This window comes from Pristiophorus japonicus, chromosome 6, assembly GCF_044704955.1.
Source record: "Pristiophorus japonicus isolate sPriJap1 chromosome 6, sPriJap1.hap1, whole genome shotgun sequence".
Lineage (NCBI taxonomy): Eukaryota > Metazoa > Chordata > Chondrichthyes > Pristiophoridae > Pristiophorus > Pristiophorus japonicus.
The window spans coordinates 221,532,818-221,553,020 of NC_091982.1; the positions used below are offsets into that span (position 1 = coordinate 221,532,818).

Here is a 20,203-nt window from a genome sequence, read left to right on the forward strand (position 1 = left end):
TACATGGTGCATGGCATGTAGCGGGTGCATAAATAAAATCATTACTCTTGCAACCCTCACCAGGTCATTCCACCTCTTCCGGCACCTTTCCCCGGTACGTACCATGGTACTTATGGAGGACACGGCCTCCACGATTGCGTCCCATATCCTGTTGTAATCCTTTCGGGGGGGCTTTTCACGACCACCCTTCATTAGCTCGGAGTACCTCTTTGTGATATGCTCGAGAAGGGCAGGTAACTCCGTCTCCCTGAAGGCGGGCACCCTCAACCTCCCGTCCTTTTCGATGTTCCTGCGCTTCGATTTTTAAAAAAAACATTTCCATAATATTTATGTTATGATTTTTGCTTTGTAAAATATGTCTTCTTATTGTTCAACGGTAGAATTATTAGTTGTATGAATATTTTTTAACTCTGCAATGTGTTTTTCAAGTAACTGCCCGTTGATTAGCTTGCTGCTCCTTCTCACTCTCTCCCTCCTCTTCAAGTCACTGCGCATGTGCAGGTGACCCCTGACCCCCAAAATCGTGGGTAAAACGCTTCTGTAAAAAAACAAAAAAAAAAATTGCGCACGCGCAGTTCAGTCCACACCATCCATCGAAGAGAAAGTCGATCTGAATCGACTACTAAATTACACACTGCCCGTTGCAGACTGCTGGCATACCACCGAAAAAAATGTGACCAATTTTGTCCTCTTCGATCTTGGCGGCATGCCTGCGGTTTGAAACGACGCACCACCGGCATACCACCGAGAAATGGGCAGACCTTATGCATCTACCAATTTCGGCCCCCATGAAAGTACATGCATTAGTGCGGGTGCAATTTGTATTAGATTTTTCAACCTGGAGACTAATGACCACTGACAATGTGTAGTTTTGATATCAAATATGCAAAAGGAAAGCAATCATTCCAGTTGCAGCTTTCCATCTACCTCACCCTGTCAACAGCAAACATTGAGAATGCAGTCACAAAGGGACCAAGGGAAGCTCATAGCAATCAAAAGATGGATCCCCAGTTGCTGGCTGGGTTCCCCATTCTAAAAATGTAGTTTTCCTTTTCAAACCTATAGACAGGCTGCACACATATCTGACTGTTAAACTTGGTTTGTTAATGGTGTGCAGTACATGTAACAAGTGAACTCTGGTGGATGCTTGCCCATTCATGTTCAACATAATCCTTTTCACAGGTCTGAATGAAGTATAGAACATGAGCATAGAAACTGAAGCACATTAAACAGAAATATGTGGCCTAGAAGGCAATTTACTTTTCACACTACCATGCCTAGCCCAATAGATTATAGATATCCTCAAGCCACAGTTTTGCTGTGTGGCAGGCCCACAGCCTGGCTCTCCCTGGTCTACTCTACATTCAGTTAAAACTACAATTATTGGATTCCCAGAGGTGGAGTGAGTGAGTGAGAAAGAATTGGAAAAAGTTTAATCCTTTTCCTGTTTTTCACTTTCATCAGGCCCACCGCACACAGAATCTTTTTCAAGAGCCACAATCAATGCAACCCCCTGTCCTATTGCCAATAGTTAGGCTTTCCCATTTCTGGGCTAAACTGATAAATCTCTATCACCCCTCCCTCGCCCACCTCATCTTAGCTCAAAAATGATGGAATTGATGTTTATTTGCCATTGCTGGAAAAAATGTGGTCATTCATTTGATTATTTCATATTAATTTCTAAAATGTTACTTTTAATATCTTTGGATTATGCTTCTGACCTTCTTCAGCAATAGAAAATAAATTATGACACAGTGTCATTATTTGTACCAGCGTTAATGGCTACCAATCCACATCTGTTTGGACTAAAAGCAGCCAGTCTAGTGAAAAGGGTAATGTTAAAAAATATTTGGGAGAAAGTACCGAACCTCCACCCCAAACCAAAAATAGCGCAACTAAAAATGGGACACAGTAGGGCCAACTGCAAGTGAATTATTAATGGAATGGTAAGCTGTAATTACTACCAAACAATCTCTCTGGCACTGAAAAAGTGGGGAGTCTCATTCTTTCAGATTTTAATTATTGTTGGGAGATTAAAAAACATTTTTTAAATGTAAACTTTTTTTTCTCTTTTATTTCCCCCTCTATAATCTTATTTTCCTTTCTTCTTATGAGTTTACATTGATTTAAATATTCTAACTTGCACTTCCTGGTTCTGTGCCTCGGTAAGGATTGTTCAATTTGATTGGTTGAGGAAACACGCTGTTGCTTGCTCTGTTCACAATTCTGTGGAAAGTGTATGAGTGATGAATGGCGAGTGCCACTGACAACATTTGGGCCCATTATGTTTGTGTTAAGCATTTCTATTGGGATTGAAACAGTGAATAAAAATTAAATGCATTATGTGCAGGCTGTGCCAGTTGGCTAGTTTTACCTCAGGTTTATAGATATCTCCATCCAAGCACATTTCTCAACAGACTAGTTATATGTTTATTAGGATACAATAGGAGGGAGGAAGGACAAGCTGCAATAAATGTCAGATCAACTTCATTTGGTCCCATTTACATTTTGCCTTTCCAGGTATCTAAAGCTATCCTCAGCACAATCAAATCACCATTACAAATACACGCGCTTCATTGTGATTACCGCTTGCTGCTCCGACCACTACTACTCTGAGCATTGAAAAAAAGAGTTGCATTTATATAGCTCCTTTCATGTCTACCGGACGTCTCAATGAAGTACAGCCAATTAAGTACTTTTGAAGCGTAATCACTGTTGTAATGTAGGAAATGCGGATGACAATTTGCGCACAGCAAGGTCCCACAGACAGCAATATGATAATGACCAGATAATCTGTTTTCGTGATGTCGATTGAGGGATGAATATTGGCCAGGACACCGGGGACAACTCTCCTGGTCTTCTTCAAAATAGTGCCACGGGATCTTTTACGTCCACCTGAGAGAGCAGACGGAGCCCTCAGTTTAACGTCTCATCTGAAAGACGGCACCTCCAACAGTACAGAACTCCCTCAGCACTGCACTGGAGTGTCAGTCTAGTTTTTTGTGCTCAAGTCCCTCGTGTGGGACTTAAACCCACAACCTTCTGACTCAGAGGCGAGAGTGCTCCCCACTGAGCCACAGCGGACACTGTGCACTGATACAGGCCGAGAATATGCTGGAGAGGGGCATGACTTATGAATTGGATATTTTTCCTCACTCTTTAGCGCGACAAAATTTTGTACCACAAATTGCTATGATTTGATAACCACACGGCGATTTGCAACTCACAACATATCTCTTCCTTGCCACAAATTGCTGTTTCTTTTAACGGCGAGTGCATTAAACTCACGGTTATTTTCCCAGCAAATTCTGGGACATAATTACATCTTACACTTATATAAAAGCACAGTAAAATATCCTTGCAGTGTAGGAACAGTCAGAGTGATTGTTACAGGTTAGCAGTACAAGGAGGAATCCGTTCACTGGGTATAAATTCGTCTACAATGATAGCGCAAAATGGGTGATCGTGCATCAACAGTCCATTTTGCACTCCGCCTGATACTCTTTTCCACTGACCAGCGATTTCATTGTGTTCAAATCCGTCCATGGTCCCGCCCCTCCCATCTCTGTGACCTTCTCTAGTCCTCCAACCCTCCGAGAATTCTGCATTCCTCCACCTCTGAGCATCCCCCACTTCCTTCACCTCACCACTGGCAGCCGTGCCTTCAGCTGTCTAGGCCCCAAGCTCCGAAATTCCCTCTCCACGTTTCTCTGCCTCTCTCATCCTTTAAGACACTCCTTAAAACCTACCTCTTTGCCCAAGCTTTTGGCCACCTGCCCTCATGTCTCTTGCTTTGGCTCAGTATCAATTTATGTCTAATTACGCTTCTGTGAAGCATCTTGGGACACTTTACTACTTTAAAGGCGTTGTATAAATGCAAGTTGTTGTTGTTGATAGTCTTGCAAAATTGTACCCTCGGATTTGTTCCATCACTACAATTCGAGTTATATATCTGTTACTGGACTAGATTTCACCTTGTGCTTGAGATTTATCAACCTGCTTCGGTGATTGCAGTGGGCCTCGTTAGCCTAGTGACTAGTATCTGACTGCGTTTCTCTTCCAGCTGGATCACTGAGTCCTAGGTACAGTTTTGCTTTGTTGGTCAATGATTTTTAGGTAATTGTTAAAGATACCATTCTTAAACCAGAAACAAATTCTATCTTGAATTGTAGTTCTGTACTAAAATGTTAATCTTGTCACATGCTAATCATTCGATAAATTCCTGAAAGGTTTTGATCACCTTTGCAGGGGACGAGTTAAACATTTCCCTGAGTGGGAGTCTGTGTTGATCAATAGCAAATAGACTGAGCTCCTGTAAAGTTGTCAGGACCATTAGCTGATGTCCAATGCCAGTTAGGTGATTAATTGGTGAGTGTACAGTATGCGTGAAGATCCACTGCATGACAAATTTAGACTTAGAGGAGACTCAAACAGTAGAGAGATTAGTCAGTGTTGAATTATTTATTATTCATCATTATTTATTGAAAACCTTTTAATTTCTCAGTCAATAGTTACTCTGTAAATGGGCTACATATGTCTATGGACTTGGGTTTGAAGACAGGATTGGGGCTGCGAGTAATTTAAGTAGACAAAAAAAATCAAAAGTACTTGGGAAATAAGTAATATTTTTAGCTGCTGGGCTGATCATGAAACAGAAGAAAGGGAGATAGAAACGGAATTCATTTCAAATCTTAGAAACTTTAATGTTTTAACTGATTTTAGGACCGTCACAACATATCTTACATTATTAACTAGACTGCATAGAGGTAGAAAGGCCCCAATGTGTAGATAGAAATCTAAAAATGTGTTGGTAAGTTGAACAGGCAGTAAAACTAAAACATAGTTTAAATAATTAAAAATGCATTGGTACAGAGCACAGTGTGGTTGTTTGCTGAAGCTTGTCTGTGTTATCAGTGCTGCCAAGAGTGGGGCCTGCTGCAGGAATTCACTCAATTTGCCTGAATTTTTAGTACATATGAAACCAAGGGATAGACAAATTCTGGTGCTTCTGAACCTTAATGAACAATGTCACTCACAGATCAAAGGAATGCATGGTGTGGAAAATAGAATTCTCACCAGTGCCGTACAGTCTGCTCTTCTGAGACTAGTTAAGGCAGTCAAGTACTCTGTTGGCAAATAGTAAAGGGAGCTGTAGTTTGTATCCGTCCCATATTACGCCTGACTGAGGAATGCTCGATGATGAGACTGGGTGTTAAATATAGAAAAATGCTCCATTCTGACATCTTTCTGCTTGATTAGTGTAAGATTTCACCTCCCAAAAAGAGAAAAACCTGCCAATGTTTCTTTTTCAGAGCTCCCATTAGTGTTGTATTAAAAGTTTCACTGGCATACTGACATGTCTACAGTAAGGGAATGAAACAAAAAAACATTACATTCCAGAGAGTGTAAAAATTGAAACATAGAAACATAGAAAATAGGTGCAGGAGCAGGCCATTCGGCCCTTCGCGCCTGCACCGCCATTCAATATGATCATGGCTGATCATGCAACTTCAGTACCCCATTCCTGCTTTCTCTCCATACCCCTTGATCCTCTAAATGTTTTTTTCATTTGCAAATTTACTCAAGAATTAGAAATAATCCGCTGGACTTTTCATGGAGGTCATTCGCGGTAAGAAAGAAATAACTTGCATTCACACAGTGCCTTTCATGACTTCAGGATGTCCCAAAGTGCTTCATCGTTAATGAAGTACTTTTGAAGTGTAGTCACTGTTGTAACATAGGGAAACGCAGCAATCAACTTTCTCATAGGAAAGTACCACAACAAGCAATGAAATAAATGATTAGATAATCTGTTTTAGTCATATTCTTTGATGGATAAATATTGGCCATGACACTGGAAGACAATCTGCTCTTCTTCAAATAGTGTGAGGGGATCCTTTAAGTCCATCGCAGATGGCAGACTTGATTTAACGGCCCAGATTTTGCTACCAAAATAATGGCGAGTTTAATGAGTTCGCCGTTATTAATGTGGAAATAGTTTGGCAACTTGTGGTGAGAAAGAAAGAAATTGTGAATTGCAAATCGCCACAAATTGCTGGACGATTTGCATCGCTCCGCCATTAGCTTCCTGAAAATGGCTGCTCACTGTCAACCTCCTCGTGAGTTTCATGAAATTGCTGTATTTGTGCATTAATTGCCAGTTAGGGCTGCTACTTAACAGTGTAAGTACATTTTTAATGAGGAGATTTATGCTCCTGCAATGACACTGAACCTCTCTGGCCTAGAAAGGGAACAGTTTAAACTGTGGAGTCTCATTCCGACAAGTAGTAAATACATATATTGTTCTTAGAAATTTATAAAATTAAAAAAAGTTAATTACATTTTTTTCTTACCTTTCCTTTCTGTCTCTTTTTTTTAATCTCACTTATTTCAATGTTTCTTTCCCTTTCTTTATTTCTCTTTCTGTACCTGACTCTAATTCACACTATTTCCTCCTCTTCTGTTTCATTCTCAATCCTTAAATCTCAAGGTTAAGGAGATAGACTGTTGGTGCCGTCATTCACCAAGGTCCCAGAAGCTCCGATGCCATTATCAGCTCGCACTTCCAGCACTTGGGCGACAAAACATTTTCCAGTTGAAGGGCGAGGGGAAAGTTCTAACTGACAACGCATGCTCTAGCAAAATCTGAGCTAATGTTTACTCAGAAGCTAGAATATCTCCGTTCACTTTGAAAAGTTTTGTTTATAGTACGATAGTGTTGAGAATTTGTCAACAGTGTTGTATTAAAATGTTTCCCCAGAAATGCTGTGGTACTTTCTGGCACTCGGAATTTAGTAGTGTTTTCATCCATTTTAATCTCGGAAATGTTTCAATTGTTTAAATTAGTGAGCCACTGGCACCTAATAGAGAGAGCGAAGGGCACAGTTCTTTATGGTTTAGGTGCCCTAGGCTCTGAAAAATGCTAATGTCAATTGGGAGGTCAGCAACAATCAAAACAGGTTTTTCTTCCTTTAAAAAGAAAAAAGACTTGGATGTATATAGGACGTGTTAATTTGCAACACCTAAAGCTCTGATTGGCCCCCCTTGATGACAAGTCCTGATTGCTGATTGGTCCACTTGGAGGATGAGACACACCCAGCAGTTTCTCTTTGCAAAGTGTAATTTGAGCCATTTTGACTGCTGACTCCAGACACAACAGTGCTCACTTGGAACAAACCGGGCTCACTCTCACGGGTTAAGACTTTTTTCCATCCACCACAGAAGTTCCTGCCCCCACCCCTCTGCCCACCAAGTTCCTGACCTCCTCCCCCCCAGTCCAAGTTTCTGACTTTCTCCCCTCAAGTCTCCGTTTTCCACATTACAACAGTGATTATACTTCAAAAGTACTTCATTGGCTGTAAAGTGCTTTGAGACGTCCGGTGGTCGTGAAAGGTGCTATATAAATGCAAGTCTTTCTTTCTTTCTCTGACATTCTCCTCACCGTCCAAGTTCCTGTCCTTCTCCCCGCCGCCCCCCCTGCCCTGCCCCCGCCATAGATGTGGCATTGTGTGTCACAGATTGTTAACAGGTTTATTGGGTATGAAGTGAATAATGACAGTGTCGTGACTTCCGGATTTCATCCAGTCATACCATTTAGATCACGCTCTCAACCCCCGCTTTAGACCTGGATCATGTTCTTCCGCCATCCCCACTGTGCTCTCTGTACTCTTTACCCACTTCGCCGAGTTCCTGACCTCTTCCTCCATCCTCTCCGTTCCCCTCGATCTCTCCCTTTACCCCCTCTGTTCCCTCCGATCTCCCTCTCTCTCTCTCCAATTCCCCCCTCTCTCCCTCAGTCTCTTTCTCTCCCCCATCTCTCCCTCTCCCCCATCTCTCCCTCCCTCTCTCCTTTCTCCCCATGTCCCCCTCTCCCCCATCTCTCCCTCCCTCCCTCCTCCCCATGTCCCCCTCTCCCCCATCTCTCCCTCCCTCCTTTCTCCCCATGTCCCCCTCTCCCCCGTCTCTCTCTCTCCCTCCCACCGATCTTCCCCTCTTTCCCTCCTGTCTTTCTCTCTCTTTCTCTCCCTGATCTCACTGTCTCTCCCTCTCTTTCTCCCTCCCTCCGATCTCCTTCTCAGTCTCTCTCCCACCGTCTCCCCCCTTTCTCTCTCTCTCCCCCTCTCTCCGATCTCCCATCTCTCTCTCTCCCCCTATGTTTCCCTCTCCCCCGTCTCTCCCTCTCCCGTTTCTCCCCCGTCTCCCATTTCGATCCAAGCTTCTCCAGGGCTATGATCCACGGAGCTGAGCAAAGCATGGGCCTCACTGCACTGGGGTACTGCGATGCGCAAAAGGGGCAGGTCCGACCTAGCGCATGCGCAGAAGGCCACGAAAATGTTCATGCAGATAATCACTTCGATTTATTTAGCACCTTTCCTGACCACCAGATGTCCCAAGGTGCTGTACAGCCAATGAAGTACTTTTTGAAGTGTAATCACTGTTGTAAAGTAGGAAACGAGGCAGCCAATTTCTGCACAGCAAGCTCCCACAAACAGCAGTGTGATAATGACCAGATAATCTGTTCTAGTGATGCTGATTGAGGGATAAATATTGGCCTGCACATCAGGGATATCTCCCCTTCACAATAGTGCCAGAGGATCCTTTACATCCATCTGAGAGAACAAACTGAGCCTCGATTTAACATTTCATCCGAAAGACAGCACGTCCGACAGTGCAGCACTCCCTAAGTTCTGCACCGCAGTGGCAGCCTAGATTTTTGTGTTCAAGTCCCTGACTCACAACCTTCTGACTCAGAGGCGAGTGTGCTACCCACTGAGCCATGGCTGACACAAAGTAAAGGGTTTGTTTTTGAAAAATAAGAGTTTCCCCAATGGCTCCACGTGTTTACCCAGTGAGTGGTTGAGTCCTAAGGAAGATCTCCAGTTTGATCCCGGACCTTTCCTCGGTCAGAGGTTGGGCCTCTACTCATTGGAATTCAGAAGAATGAGAGGTGATCTTATCGAAACGTATAAGATTATGAGGGGGCTTGACAAGGTGGATGCAGAGAAGATGTTTTCACTAATGGGGGAGACTAGAACTAGAGGGCATGATCTTAGAATAAGGGGCCGCCCATTTAAAACTGAGATGAGGAGAAATTTCTTCTCTCAGAGGGTTGTGAATCTGTGGAATTCACTGCCTCAGAGAGCTGTGGAAGCTGGGACATTGAATAAATTTAAGACAGAAATAGACAGTTTCTTAAACGATAAGGGGATAACGGTTATAGGAAGCGGGCAGGGAAGTGGAGCTGAGTCCATGATCAGATCAGCCATGATCGTATTAAATGGCAGAGCAGGCTCAAGGGGCCGTATGGTCTGCTCCTGCTCCAGGCATTTCTAAAGAGTTTGCCCTCTACTAATCTTAACTCATAGCAAACATTCCCAATTGTAATGGATAAGTAATTCCACCTTCTAATAGGGTATCATCTTCAAGAAGAGTGATAGAAAAAAGATTGCAAAGTGCTGCAGTACAGTGGGACCTGGGGGTACTTGTGCATGAAACACAAAAGGTTAGTATACAGGTACAGCAAGTGATCAGGAAGGCCAATGGAATCTTAGCCTTTATTGCAAAGGGGATGGAGTATAAAAGCAGGGAAGTCTTGCTATAGTTATACAGGGTACTGGTGAGACCACACCTGGAACTCTGCGTGCAGTTTTGGTTTCCATATTTACAAAAGGATATATTTGCTTTGGAGGCTGTTCAGAGAAGGTTCACTAGATTGATACTGGAGATGAAGCGGTTGACTTATGGGGAAAGGTTGAGTAGGTTGGGCCTCTACTCATTGAAATTTAGAAGAATGAAAGGTGATCTTATCGAAACATATAAAATTATGAGGTGACTTGACAAGGTGGATGCAGAGAATATGTTTTCACTGATGTGGGAGACTAGAACTAGAGAGCATGATCTTAGAATAAGGGGCCGCCCATTTAAAACTGAGATGAGGAGAAATTTCTTCTGAGGGCTGTGAATCTGTGGATTTCGCTGCCTCAGAGAGCTGTGGAAGCCGGGACATTGAATAAATTTAAGACAGAAATAGACAGTTTCTTAAACGATAAGGAGATAAGGGGTTATGGGGAGCGGGCGGGGAAGTGGACCTGAGTCCATTATCGGATCAGCCATGATTTTATTGAATGATGGAACAGGCTCGAGGGGCCGTATGGCCTACTACTGCTCCTATTTCTTATGTTCTTATGTAAAAGCTGGCCACAGTTCACTCCTCATCCTTGTCCAATGAACCCTGCTGTAAGTACCCACTGGATGTTGGGCGAGGAGTATTGGTCTTGATTGTGATGGCCCCACAGTAGAGTTGCACATTGACACCACCAAGGCTCACGTGTAATAATGGCCAATCAGGTGAAGTATCTGAGGAGACTTCTGCCTGCAGATCCATAGCTCAAGAGGGATCAACACTTTTAGGCGGGTGGGAGGAGAAAATTTGAGAGGGAAAAAGAGCATGTGGAATCCAAAAACAATGACAAAAATAAACAAGTCGCTTGAAATCAACAATTCCTGAATGTACACACCTGGTTGAGTTTTGAATGAATGTACACACCTGGCTGAGCTTCAGATGAATGTACACACCTGGTTGAGCTTCGGATGAATGTACACACCTGGTTGAGTTTTGAATGAATGTACACACCTGGCTGAGCTTCAGATGAATGTACACACCTGGTTGAGCTTCGGATGAATGTACACACCTGGCTGAGCTTCAGATGAATGTACACACCTGGTTGAGCTTCGGATGAATGTACACACCTGGCTGAGCTTCAGATGAATGTACACACCTGGTTGAGTTTTGAATGAATGTACACACCTGGTTGAGTTTTGAATGAATGTACACACCTGCCTGAGCTTCGGATGAATGTACACACCTGGCTGAGCTTCAGATGAATGTACACACCTGGCTGAGCTTCAGATGAATGTACACACCTAGTTGAGTTTTGAATGAATGTACACACCTGGCTGAGCTTCAGATGAATGTACACACCTGGCTGAGCTTCAGATGAATGTACACACCTAGTTGAGTTTTGAATGAATGTACACACCTGGCTGAGCTTCAGATGAATGTACACACCTGGCTGAGCTTCAGATGAATGTACACACTTGGCTGAGCTTCAGATGAATGTACACACCTGGCTGAGCTTCGGATGAATGTACACACCTGGTTGAGTTTTGGATGAATGTACACACCTGGCTGAGCTTCAGATGAATGTACAAACCTGGCTGAGCTTCGGATGAATGTACACACCTGGTTGAGTTTTGGATGAATGTACACACCTGGCTGAGCTTCAGATGAATGTACACACCTGGTTGAGTTTTGGATGAATGTACACACCTGGCTGAGCTTCAGATGAATGTACACACCTGGTTGAGTTTTGGATGAATGTACACACCTGGCTGAGCTTCGGATGAATGTACACACCTGGTTGAGTTTTGGATGAATGTACACACCTGGCTGAGCTTCGGATGGATCTACCTGATGCTCCTGTTTCAGTGTTTTTGCGATTTTGAGAGATGTTCCATTCATAACTTCATGCTGACGAAGCAAGGCATTGTAATGGTGCCTGCAAAGAAAGAAAGGAATACAGCAAGGCTTCTGTTTATGATAATCCCATCAAAGATGCATGAGGAGATTTGGTCCTGCTTTCAATTAATACCAGACACAATCTCAGCAAAGAGTACAAGGGATCACTTCAGGTTTTAATTAGTTCTTTACTGACTTCAGCACATAGTTGCTGGTTAAAAACAACATTTTACATAAGCAGTAGCTAATTTTCTCTAATGTTTCTCAGTTGGAGACTGTTCCCGTGACCTCCTTAGTCACAGTAAGCTCTTCAGAAGCAAACATTCTTGTGAGAAATACTTATTTCAGCTGTACCACAGTGGAATTATGTCTGCAGGTATTAGCCTCATTTACTGTAAAAATACTTAACTGGTGTGTTGATTATACACAGTTTAGTGAGCATTTGAAACCAGGGAATATACAGACCAATGAGTTTACAGTCCAGAAAGGTGATCCTGGCAATACCACAAGCTGTTCGGATGTTATAAAGATATTAAAGGTGCACTGGGGCTGATTTTTGAATAAAGACCTAATCTGGCCTGAAAAGTCAAGTGTAAACTGCACTCAATTCTTCAGTGTAAAACTAATTTGTGTAATTATTAACAATACCAAGCACAGACTCTGGAGAACACTAGTAGTTGGGAGAGGAAATTTCCATGTAATTTCCATTTAAAGGGAATGGGATAATTAAAGGGAAATGGCACAAAAGGGGCACTTTATACTGTGGCTGCCTCCACTTCTTTTTCTCTCACCCTAATTGCATGATGCCCTCTGGTGGCAATCACATCTTAATGCCTCTGCAATATAACAAATTAGTGACGGTGCTGAAACCTCAGCCAGTTGTGTTGGAAGCTCGACACTCCCTCACGTGATTTTTATTTCTATGTGAGTATGCAAGTAGATTTACAAGTCTCTACTGTTATGAAACAAAATCAATTCACGGTCCTACATTCCATCAAGAACACTTCCAAATAGGACATTGGGGCTGAAATTGCCCCACACCGAAAACAAGGCGCACCTCCCGTGTTTCAACTGTTTTCTCGGCCGCGTCAGAGGTGGTCGCATCTTGCGCGAAATTCCGCTCTTTGGCATTTTTTTTGAGCGGCCCGGAAGTCGGTCATAATGGGGTCGGAAGTGAGGTGGTGAGCGGAAGTTCGGTAAGTTAAGGGGCGGCGTGTCCGCCGCTATCACTCATCAGCATAGCGCTGATGACTCATCAGCGTAGCGCTGATGACTCATCACGTGGCGCATCACCACATCTCGCCCCTTCACTTAAAGGGGAGAACCGCTACGATTCTTTAAGTTAGGTCAACTGGGCCACCAGGGAGGGTTTCGGCCAGGCCAGCGGCCTGGCACCCAAGAGGGGGTGCCAGACTGCCTGTTGGCGGTCCGTCCAAACCCGGGGGGCATAATTGCTGGCCCGACCTGACAGTCGGCCGACAAAAAAAATAATATGGCGGCCGCGGCAGTAGGTCCTCACCTTTAATGACAGCCGCACCGCCATTTTAGAAGCACTCCAAACACAGAGCACTGACAGAAAAAGCTGTTGGAGGCACCGAGCGGCGGCAGCAAGATTTTCTCGGCAGAATTTTACATTTGCGGGGGGGGGGGCACATCAGCGATGATGCACTTAGGATGGATCGGCAGCAGCGAAGCGGAAGTGGGGGGAGTGGGTCACTACCGGGATACCGCAGGAGCGGAATTTTCAAAATGGCGGCCATTCGACTAAAAATTGGCAGCCATTCCACTCTGCAGCCTGACTGCCGATTTCCGGCAGTAACAGATCTTAAGAGACGGAGCAATTTTGACTCCACTAACTCTCCTCTCCTCCATCCATTAGCCAAGCTTTATTTCCTTTTATAGTGTGTTTATGTAAATTTTATGTCATATTGCTCATATGTTCCTGCATGGCTAGCTTAAAAATAAACCTAAATATTTCATGAGTTCATGTGTATGATAATTGGGAAAGTCTTTTTTATGTGGTATGCTTGAGAACCTTCAAAAATGATACTGTAATCTAAATGAGTCTGTTATAAGCAGGAGAATTTCACCTGCGGGTCAGATGTAAAGAATCTAATTTACTATGCAACAACAACTTGCATTTATATAGCACCTGTAACATAGCAAAACTGTTCCAAATCACTTCTCAGGTACGTTATCAAGCATATTTTGACACCGAGCCATATAAGGAGATATTAGCACAGATGAACAACAGCTTGGTCAAAGAGGTAGGTTTTAAGGAGCCTCTTAAAGGAGGAAAGAGAGGTAGAGAGGCGGAGAGGTTTGGGAGGGAATTCCAGAGCTTAGAGCCCAGGCAGCTGAAGGCACAGCCGCCAATGGTGGAGCGATTAAAGTCAGACAGAATCGTTATCAGACTAAATTTGATAACATTTGGCACTATAATTTTCTGATGATAATAGGGAACAATTCTGATGAGTATAACTATTGCACAGTTTCAATAATACAATTCGTTTCCTCCACAGCTTTCTGGTTTTTGCCTCGAATTGCTATCTCAGAGAAATGTCCTGGTTTGCAAACTGCTACCTTTCGGCTAACTGCAGCCAATTGCATTTCCGTTTGGCTCCAAAACATTTCCTTCTGGGGCATGGTTTGAACTCTCTCACTGCAGAGCCGAAGCAAAGCATCCGCTGGATATCTCAATACTGCACATGATTGATTATTCTCACCCTCAGTCACAATGCTCCTGTCACTGCTTGTTTGAATTGCTCCATGCGCCAGGGAGACTGCAATAAGCCTGCCTAGAAGCTTTCCTGCTTAGCGCTAATTCAGCAATTCTTTGAACTCCTGAACCAATAAAAGATTTAATTTGGATTTGGATCAAAAATTGGTTCTGCAGCTCCAGTATGCCCATTCGAATGACAAAAGCAGCTCAAGAAATATAATCACGGGACATGTGCAACTGCATTTATCAGCTCGCTCAAAGGGCAGGATTCCAATCTAAAGTCTGAATCAGTCCCAGCTCTGGAAAAATTAGTTTACTAATAGCCAGAAAGTCGACAAGCAAATCATTAAACATTTTGATATCGTGGGGACTGCAGTGATGAATTCTGGCTCCAATCTAGTATACCATACCATATTTATCCCACATGCTGTTTGTGATTTGCAGTAGTGTCACAGTTGTATCATAACAGTCAACATATAAATAATGACTGTAGCAATGATGGAAGTGTTCATTTACTGTGGGGGAAATGTTCTCTACTGATATTAGTCAAGTTTTTGACAATATTGCAACAACCACAGTTCTGTTCTATCATGGTACAAAGGGATTTTGATACAGACTTGAGAGAATTCTTATTACATATGTGCTCATTACTGTGCTCCTGAGAATTCTTGACTGCAATTATTTGTCCCTTTTGAAAAAACTGTTAAGTATCAGTCACAGCTTGAGGTGCTCTTGTAGTATAGTGTCATTGCAATGAACCACGGAGGTCAGAAGTTTTTTCATAACTATCATTTTCTGCCAGTTTGAGACAGCGAGTTTCTCATGCTGGCGGGCTGTGTGGAGAGAAAGAAAGAAAGAACTTGTATTCAAATAACTCCTTTCATGACCTCAGGATCTCCCAAAGCATTTATAGCCAATGAATGAGAAATGCTGAGCAGAAGTTAGACTTTTTTCCCCACAGGAAAGAATGCAAAAAACTGGGGGGTTTCTGTGCTTCTTCTAATGTCTGGTTCCAGACTGTGATCAGGGTGTCTCAGTGTTGGGGTGGTATGTGCCAGAGGAAGAGATCTAAATAGGGCAGAAAATGAGGTACGGGGGTGGGGCTGCAAAAAAGAAATCACAATTTTTCCACCCCTCCTCTCTTCGAAATTGGTATTTCTCATTGCTATACATCCCAAGAGCAGCAGCCCTCTGGTACCTTGCCCAAGTGGCTATCTTCATGTGTGAGCTTAAACAGTGATTGTTGGCAGGCTGTTCAACACTGCAGGATAGAAGTGCAAATGCCGAGCTATGTCCTCATCTCATAATCATGCACACAGTAAGAGTCACTGCATTGCAGTCAAGAGCAGCAGCCCGAGTTTAATTATCCTTTGCTCATGCAAAAGTGCCGATGCCAATTGTTATGTCACCCAATAACTTGGAACAGAGCAGGGATCAAACCTGAGAATTTGGGTTTTATATTCCCTAGCCACCGACACTATCCAGCTCTCTGGCAACTGTCTGAGGCTGAACCAGACTGTTCGTAACCTTGGTGTTGTGTTTGGCCCAGATATGAGCTTCCGACCACATATCTGCTCCATCACCAAGACTGCCTACATCCATCTCCGTAACATCGCCCGATTCTGCCCCTCCCTCAGCTCATCTGATGTTGAAACCCTCATCCATGACTTTGTTACCTCTATACTTGACTATTCCAATGCTTTCCTGGCTTGCCTCCCATCTTCCACCCTACATAAACTTGAGCTCATCTAAAATTCTGCTGCCCCTATCTTAACTTGCACAAAGTCCCATTCACCTATCACCCATGTGCTCACTTGATCTACATTGGCTCCTGCTACAACAACGTCTCGATTTTAAAATTCTCCTACTTGTTTTCAAATCCTGCATGCCCGCATCCCTCCGTATCTCTGGAACCTCCTCCAGCCCTCCAGCCCTTCACGATTTCTGTGCTCCTCCAATTCTGGCCTTTTGCGCATCATCGATTTTAATCGTTTCACCACTAGCGGCCGTGCCTTCAGCTGCCTAGGCCCTAAGTTCTGGAATTTCCTCCCTAAACTTCTCCGCCTCTCTACCTCTTTCTCCACCTTTAAGATGTTCCTTAAAACTAAATTAATCTGTTCTAATATCTCCTTATGTGGCTTGGTGTCAAATTTTTTTGGTAACACTCCTGTAAAGCGCCTTGGGACATTTTACTACGATAAAGTACTATATAAATGCAAGTTGTTGTTCACTGTTGTTGCTCTAACTGGGGCACTGAATACAAAAGCAAGTAAGTGAGGTTGAATGTGTCTAAGACATTAGTTAAGCCGCAGTAGGGAATATAACTGCTTCCAGTTCTGAATATGCTATTACAGGAAGGATGTTGGAGGAGATTTGTTCGGATGATACAAGGAACGAGAGGTTCTGGTTATGAAAAAAGATGTAAAAAATGTGAGCTTTTTCACTAGAACAAGGGAGGTTGAGGGGGGAATCTAATAGAGATTTTCAACATTATGAAAGGTTATAGAATCATAGAATGGTTGCAGCACAGAAGGAGGCCATTCAGCCCGTCGAGCCTATGTTGGCTCTCTGCAAGAGCACTTCAGCTAGTCCCAATCCCCTGCCCTTTCCCCGTGGGTTATGAGAGGGTAAATAGTGAAAATTTGCTTCCACTAGTTGGGGAATTAGTAACAAGGGGCATAAACAAACACAGGATCAACACTGGAAGAACAAAGGAGGTAGTTAGAACGTTGTTTTTTCATACAAAGGGTTATTAGAACATGGAATGCTATACCACAAGTAACTACTTAGGCAATTTAAAATGGACTTGGATAAGTATTTGAAAAAATATATAAAAAGGGCAGAGAAATGTGTTTAGGATAGATCAGCACAGGCCTGATGGGCCGAATGCCCCTCTATTGTGCTGTAATTTGTACAATTCTATGTTCTGAATGGATCAGCACCACACGACACTGTGCAATTATCAACTAAGCCAGCGGGGGAAATCAGATTCTGGAATATGTTACTTTTTAAAAATTCATTCATGGGATGTGGGCATCACTGTCATAAATCCCTATCGTTATTATACATTAATATTTCATTTGGTGGCTTTACTGTGATTTAAGTCTATTATTGGGTTTAGATTTTGGAATACTTAAAACAACAGGGTGAGCTCAGACAGATCCTAAATACCACAACATCCCTAATAGCAGCTGCTCAGCTCTCAACCACTGCTACACCCTGCAGTCACCACTACAAGTACCAGCGTGTTCCATGTTTTTATTGAGTGCACGAGGTTGCAGCCCCTGTTCTGTTATTTAAAGGGGCTGCTCCTGAAATTCTAGCTGCACTTCAGTCCCACACTCCTGATCTTCGGGCATCCTGTGCGGAGGGGAGCGGGTAGGTCCGAGGGCCTCCTCGTAGGACGGCTCCTGGGCACGGCCAAGGGGGCCATCAGCCGGTCCAGGCAGCGGGCGGTCGAGGGGGTCGTTCAGCCAGACTGCCTGCCTCTCTTCTGCGCATACATCCGGTCCAGGGTGTCCTTGGTACGCTTGCGGCCTTCCGCGAGAGGTGGGCACCGGAGGGACTGGAGTGCATCATCACGCCCGGCAACCAAATTTTAATTTGATTTTATGTTTTTAAGTTAATTTGTTTTAATTGCCGGTGCTTTTAGTGTCCCCCTCCCCTTTTATAGGGGGCACTTGGAAAAAAATTTGATTCTGTGCCCAAAAAAAAACCCAGCAATGCCTACTCAAATTGAATGTGTATTTGATATTAGAGTGATATTAGAGAGATATTAGAGTGACGATGCCTTGGTATTTTCAATGTTGTGGTAAAATTGCTATTCAGACACTGCCAGATGGCTTCTGTTCTATCTCGTATATGCGGATCTCAAATCAATATTGTGTTGATAGCTCGGCAAATAAATTTCAGAATCTGTCATTTTTTTGTGTTTGTTTCTCCCTCATAGCAATTAAAATATGTCCTGTCATAAAATACACAAAGTAACCTGGAGCAGCTAAAAACCTTTGCTGGGATGAAAGTGTTGTCCTCTGATTAAGAAAGGGAAGATAGACTATGAAAGTAAACTAAATATAAAATATAAAAATATAAAAACGGATAGCAAGAGTTTCTATAGGTATATAAAAAGAAAAAAAGAGTGGCTAAAGTAAATGTTGGTCCCTTAGAGGACAAGACCAGGGAATTTGTAATGGGGAACATGGAGATGGCAGAAAATCTGAACAAATATTTTGTATCAGTCTTTACGGTAGAGGACACTAGCAATATTCTGACAATGGACAGTGGACAATAGGGGCTATGGGGTGGAGGAACTTAACACAATCACAATCACTAAGGAGGTGGTACTCAGTAAGATAATGGGACTAAAGGCAGATCAATCCCCTGGACCTGATGGCTTGCATCCTAGGGTCTTAAGAGAAGTAGCAGCAGGGATTGTGGATGTATTGGTTGTAATTTACCAAATTTCCCTGGATTCTGGGGAGGTCCCAGCAGATTGGAAAACTGCAAATGTAACGCCCCTATTTAAAAAAGGAAGCAGACAAAAAGCAGGAAACTATAGACCAGTTAGCCTAACATCTGTGGTTGAGAAGATGTTGGAGTCCATTATTAAAGAAGCAGTAGCAGGACATTTGGAAAATCAAAATTCGGTCAGGCAGAGTCAGCATGGATTTATGAAGGGGAAGTCATGTTTGACAAATTTGCTGGAGTTCTTTGAAGATGTAACAAACAGGGTGGATAAAAGTGAACCATTGGATGTGGTGTATTTGGACTTCCAGAAGGCATTTGACAAGGTGCCACATAAAAGGTTACTGCACAAGATAAAAGTTCATGGGGTTGGGGGTAATATATTAGCATTGATAGAGGATTGGCTAACTAACAGAAAACAGAGAGTTGGGATAAATGGTTCATTCGCTGGTTGGCAACCAGTAACTACTGGGGTGCCGTGGGAATCAGTGCTGGGACCCCAACTATTTACAATCTATATAAACGACTTCGAGGAAGGGACTGAGTGTAACGTAGCCAAGTTTGCTGATGATACAAAGATGGGAGGAAAAGCAATGTGTGAGGAGGACACAAAAAATCTGCAAAAGGACATAGACAGGCTAAGTGAGTGGGCAAAAATTTGGCAGATGGAGTATAATGTTGGAAAGTGTGAGGGCATGCAGTTTGGCAGAAAAAAATCAAAGAGCAAGTTATTATTTAAATGGAGAAAGATTGCAAAGTGCCGCACTACAGCGGAACCTGAGGGTACCTGTGCATGAAACACAAAAGGATAGTATGCAGGTACAGCAAGTGATCAGGAAGGCCAATGGTATCTTGGCCTTTCTTGCAAAGCGGATGGAGTATAAAAGCAGGAAAGTCTTGCTACAGCTATATAAGGTATTGGTGAGGCCACACCTGGAATACTGCGTGCAGTTTTGGTTTCCATATTTACAAAAGGATATATTTGCTTTGGAGGTAGTTCAGAGAAGGTTCACTAGGTTGATTCCGGGGATGAGGGGGTTGACTTATGAGGAAAGGTTGAGTAGGTTGGGCCTCTACTTATTGGAATTCAGAAGAATGAGAGATGATCTTATCGAAACGTATAAGATTATGAGGGGGCTTGACAAGGTGGATGCAGAGAGGATGTTTCCACTGATAGGGGAGACTAGAACTAGGGGCCATAATCTTAGAATAAGGGGTCGCCCATTTAAAACAGAGATGAGGAGAAATTTCTTCTCTCAGAGGGTTGTTAATCTGTGGATTTCGCTGCCTCAGAGAGCTGTGGAAGCTGGGACATTGAATAAATTTAAGACAGAAATAGACAGTTTCTTAAACGATAAGGGGATAAGGGGTTATGGGGAGCGGGCAGGGAAGTGGAGCTGAGTCCATGATCAGATCAGCCATGATCTTATTGAATTGCGGTGCAGGCTCGAGGGGCCGTATGGCTTACTCCTGCTCCTATTTCTTATGTTCTTATGAGA

General features: G+C 43.2%; 1 protein-coding gene across 10 annotated transcripts in view; it reads right to left on the reverse strand.

The window, feature by feature from the left end:
- nmnat3 (nicotinamide nucleotide adenylyltransferase 3) overlaps positions 1-20,203 on the reverse strand; it is a 108,215-nt gene that overhangs the window by 14,288 nt on the left and 73,724 nt on the right. For 5 of the 10 annotated variants that reach the window (XM_070883619.1, XM_070883617.1, XM_070883616.1 and 2 more), the window contains exons 4-5: positions 11,417-11,558; positions 103-294 (exon numbers count right to left, since the gene is read on the reverse strand). In XM_070883619.1, the coding sequence (XP_070739720.1) occupies positions 103-294; positions 11,417-11,558 (334 nt within the window). The other 5 variants (XR_011593665.1, XM_070883623.1, XM_070883621.1 and 2 more) reach the window with 5 other exon arrangements.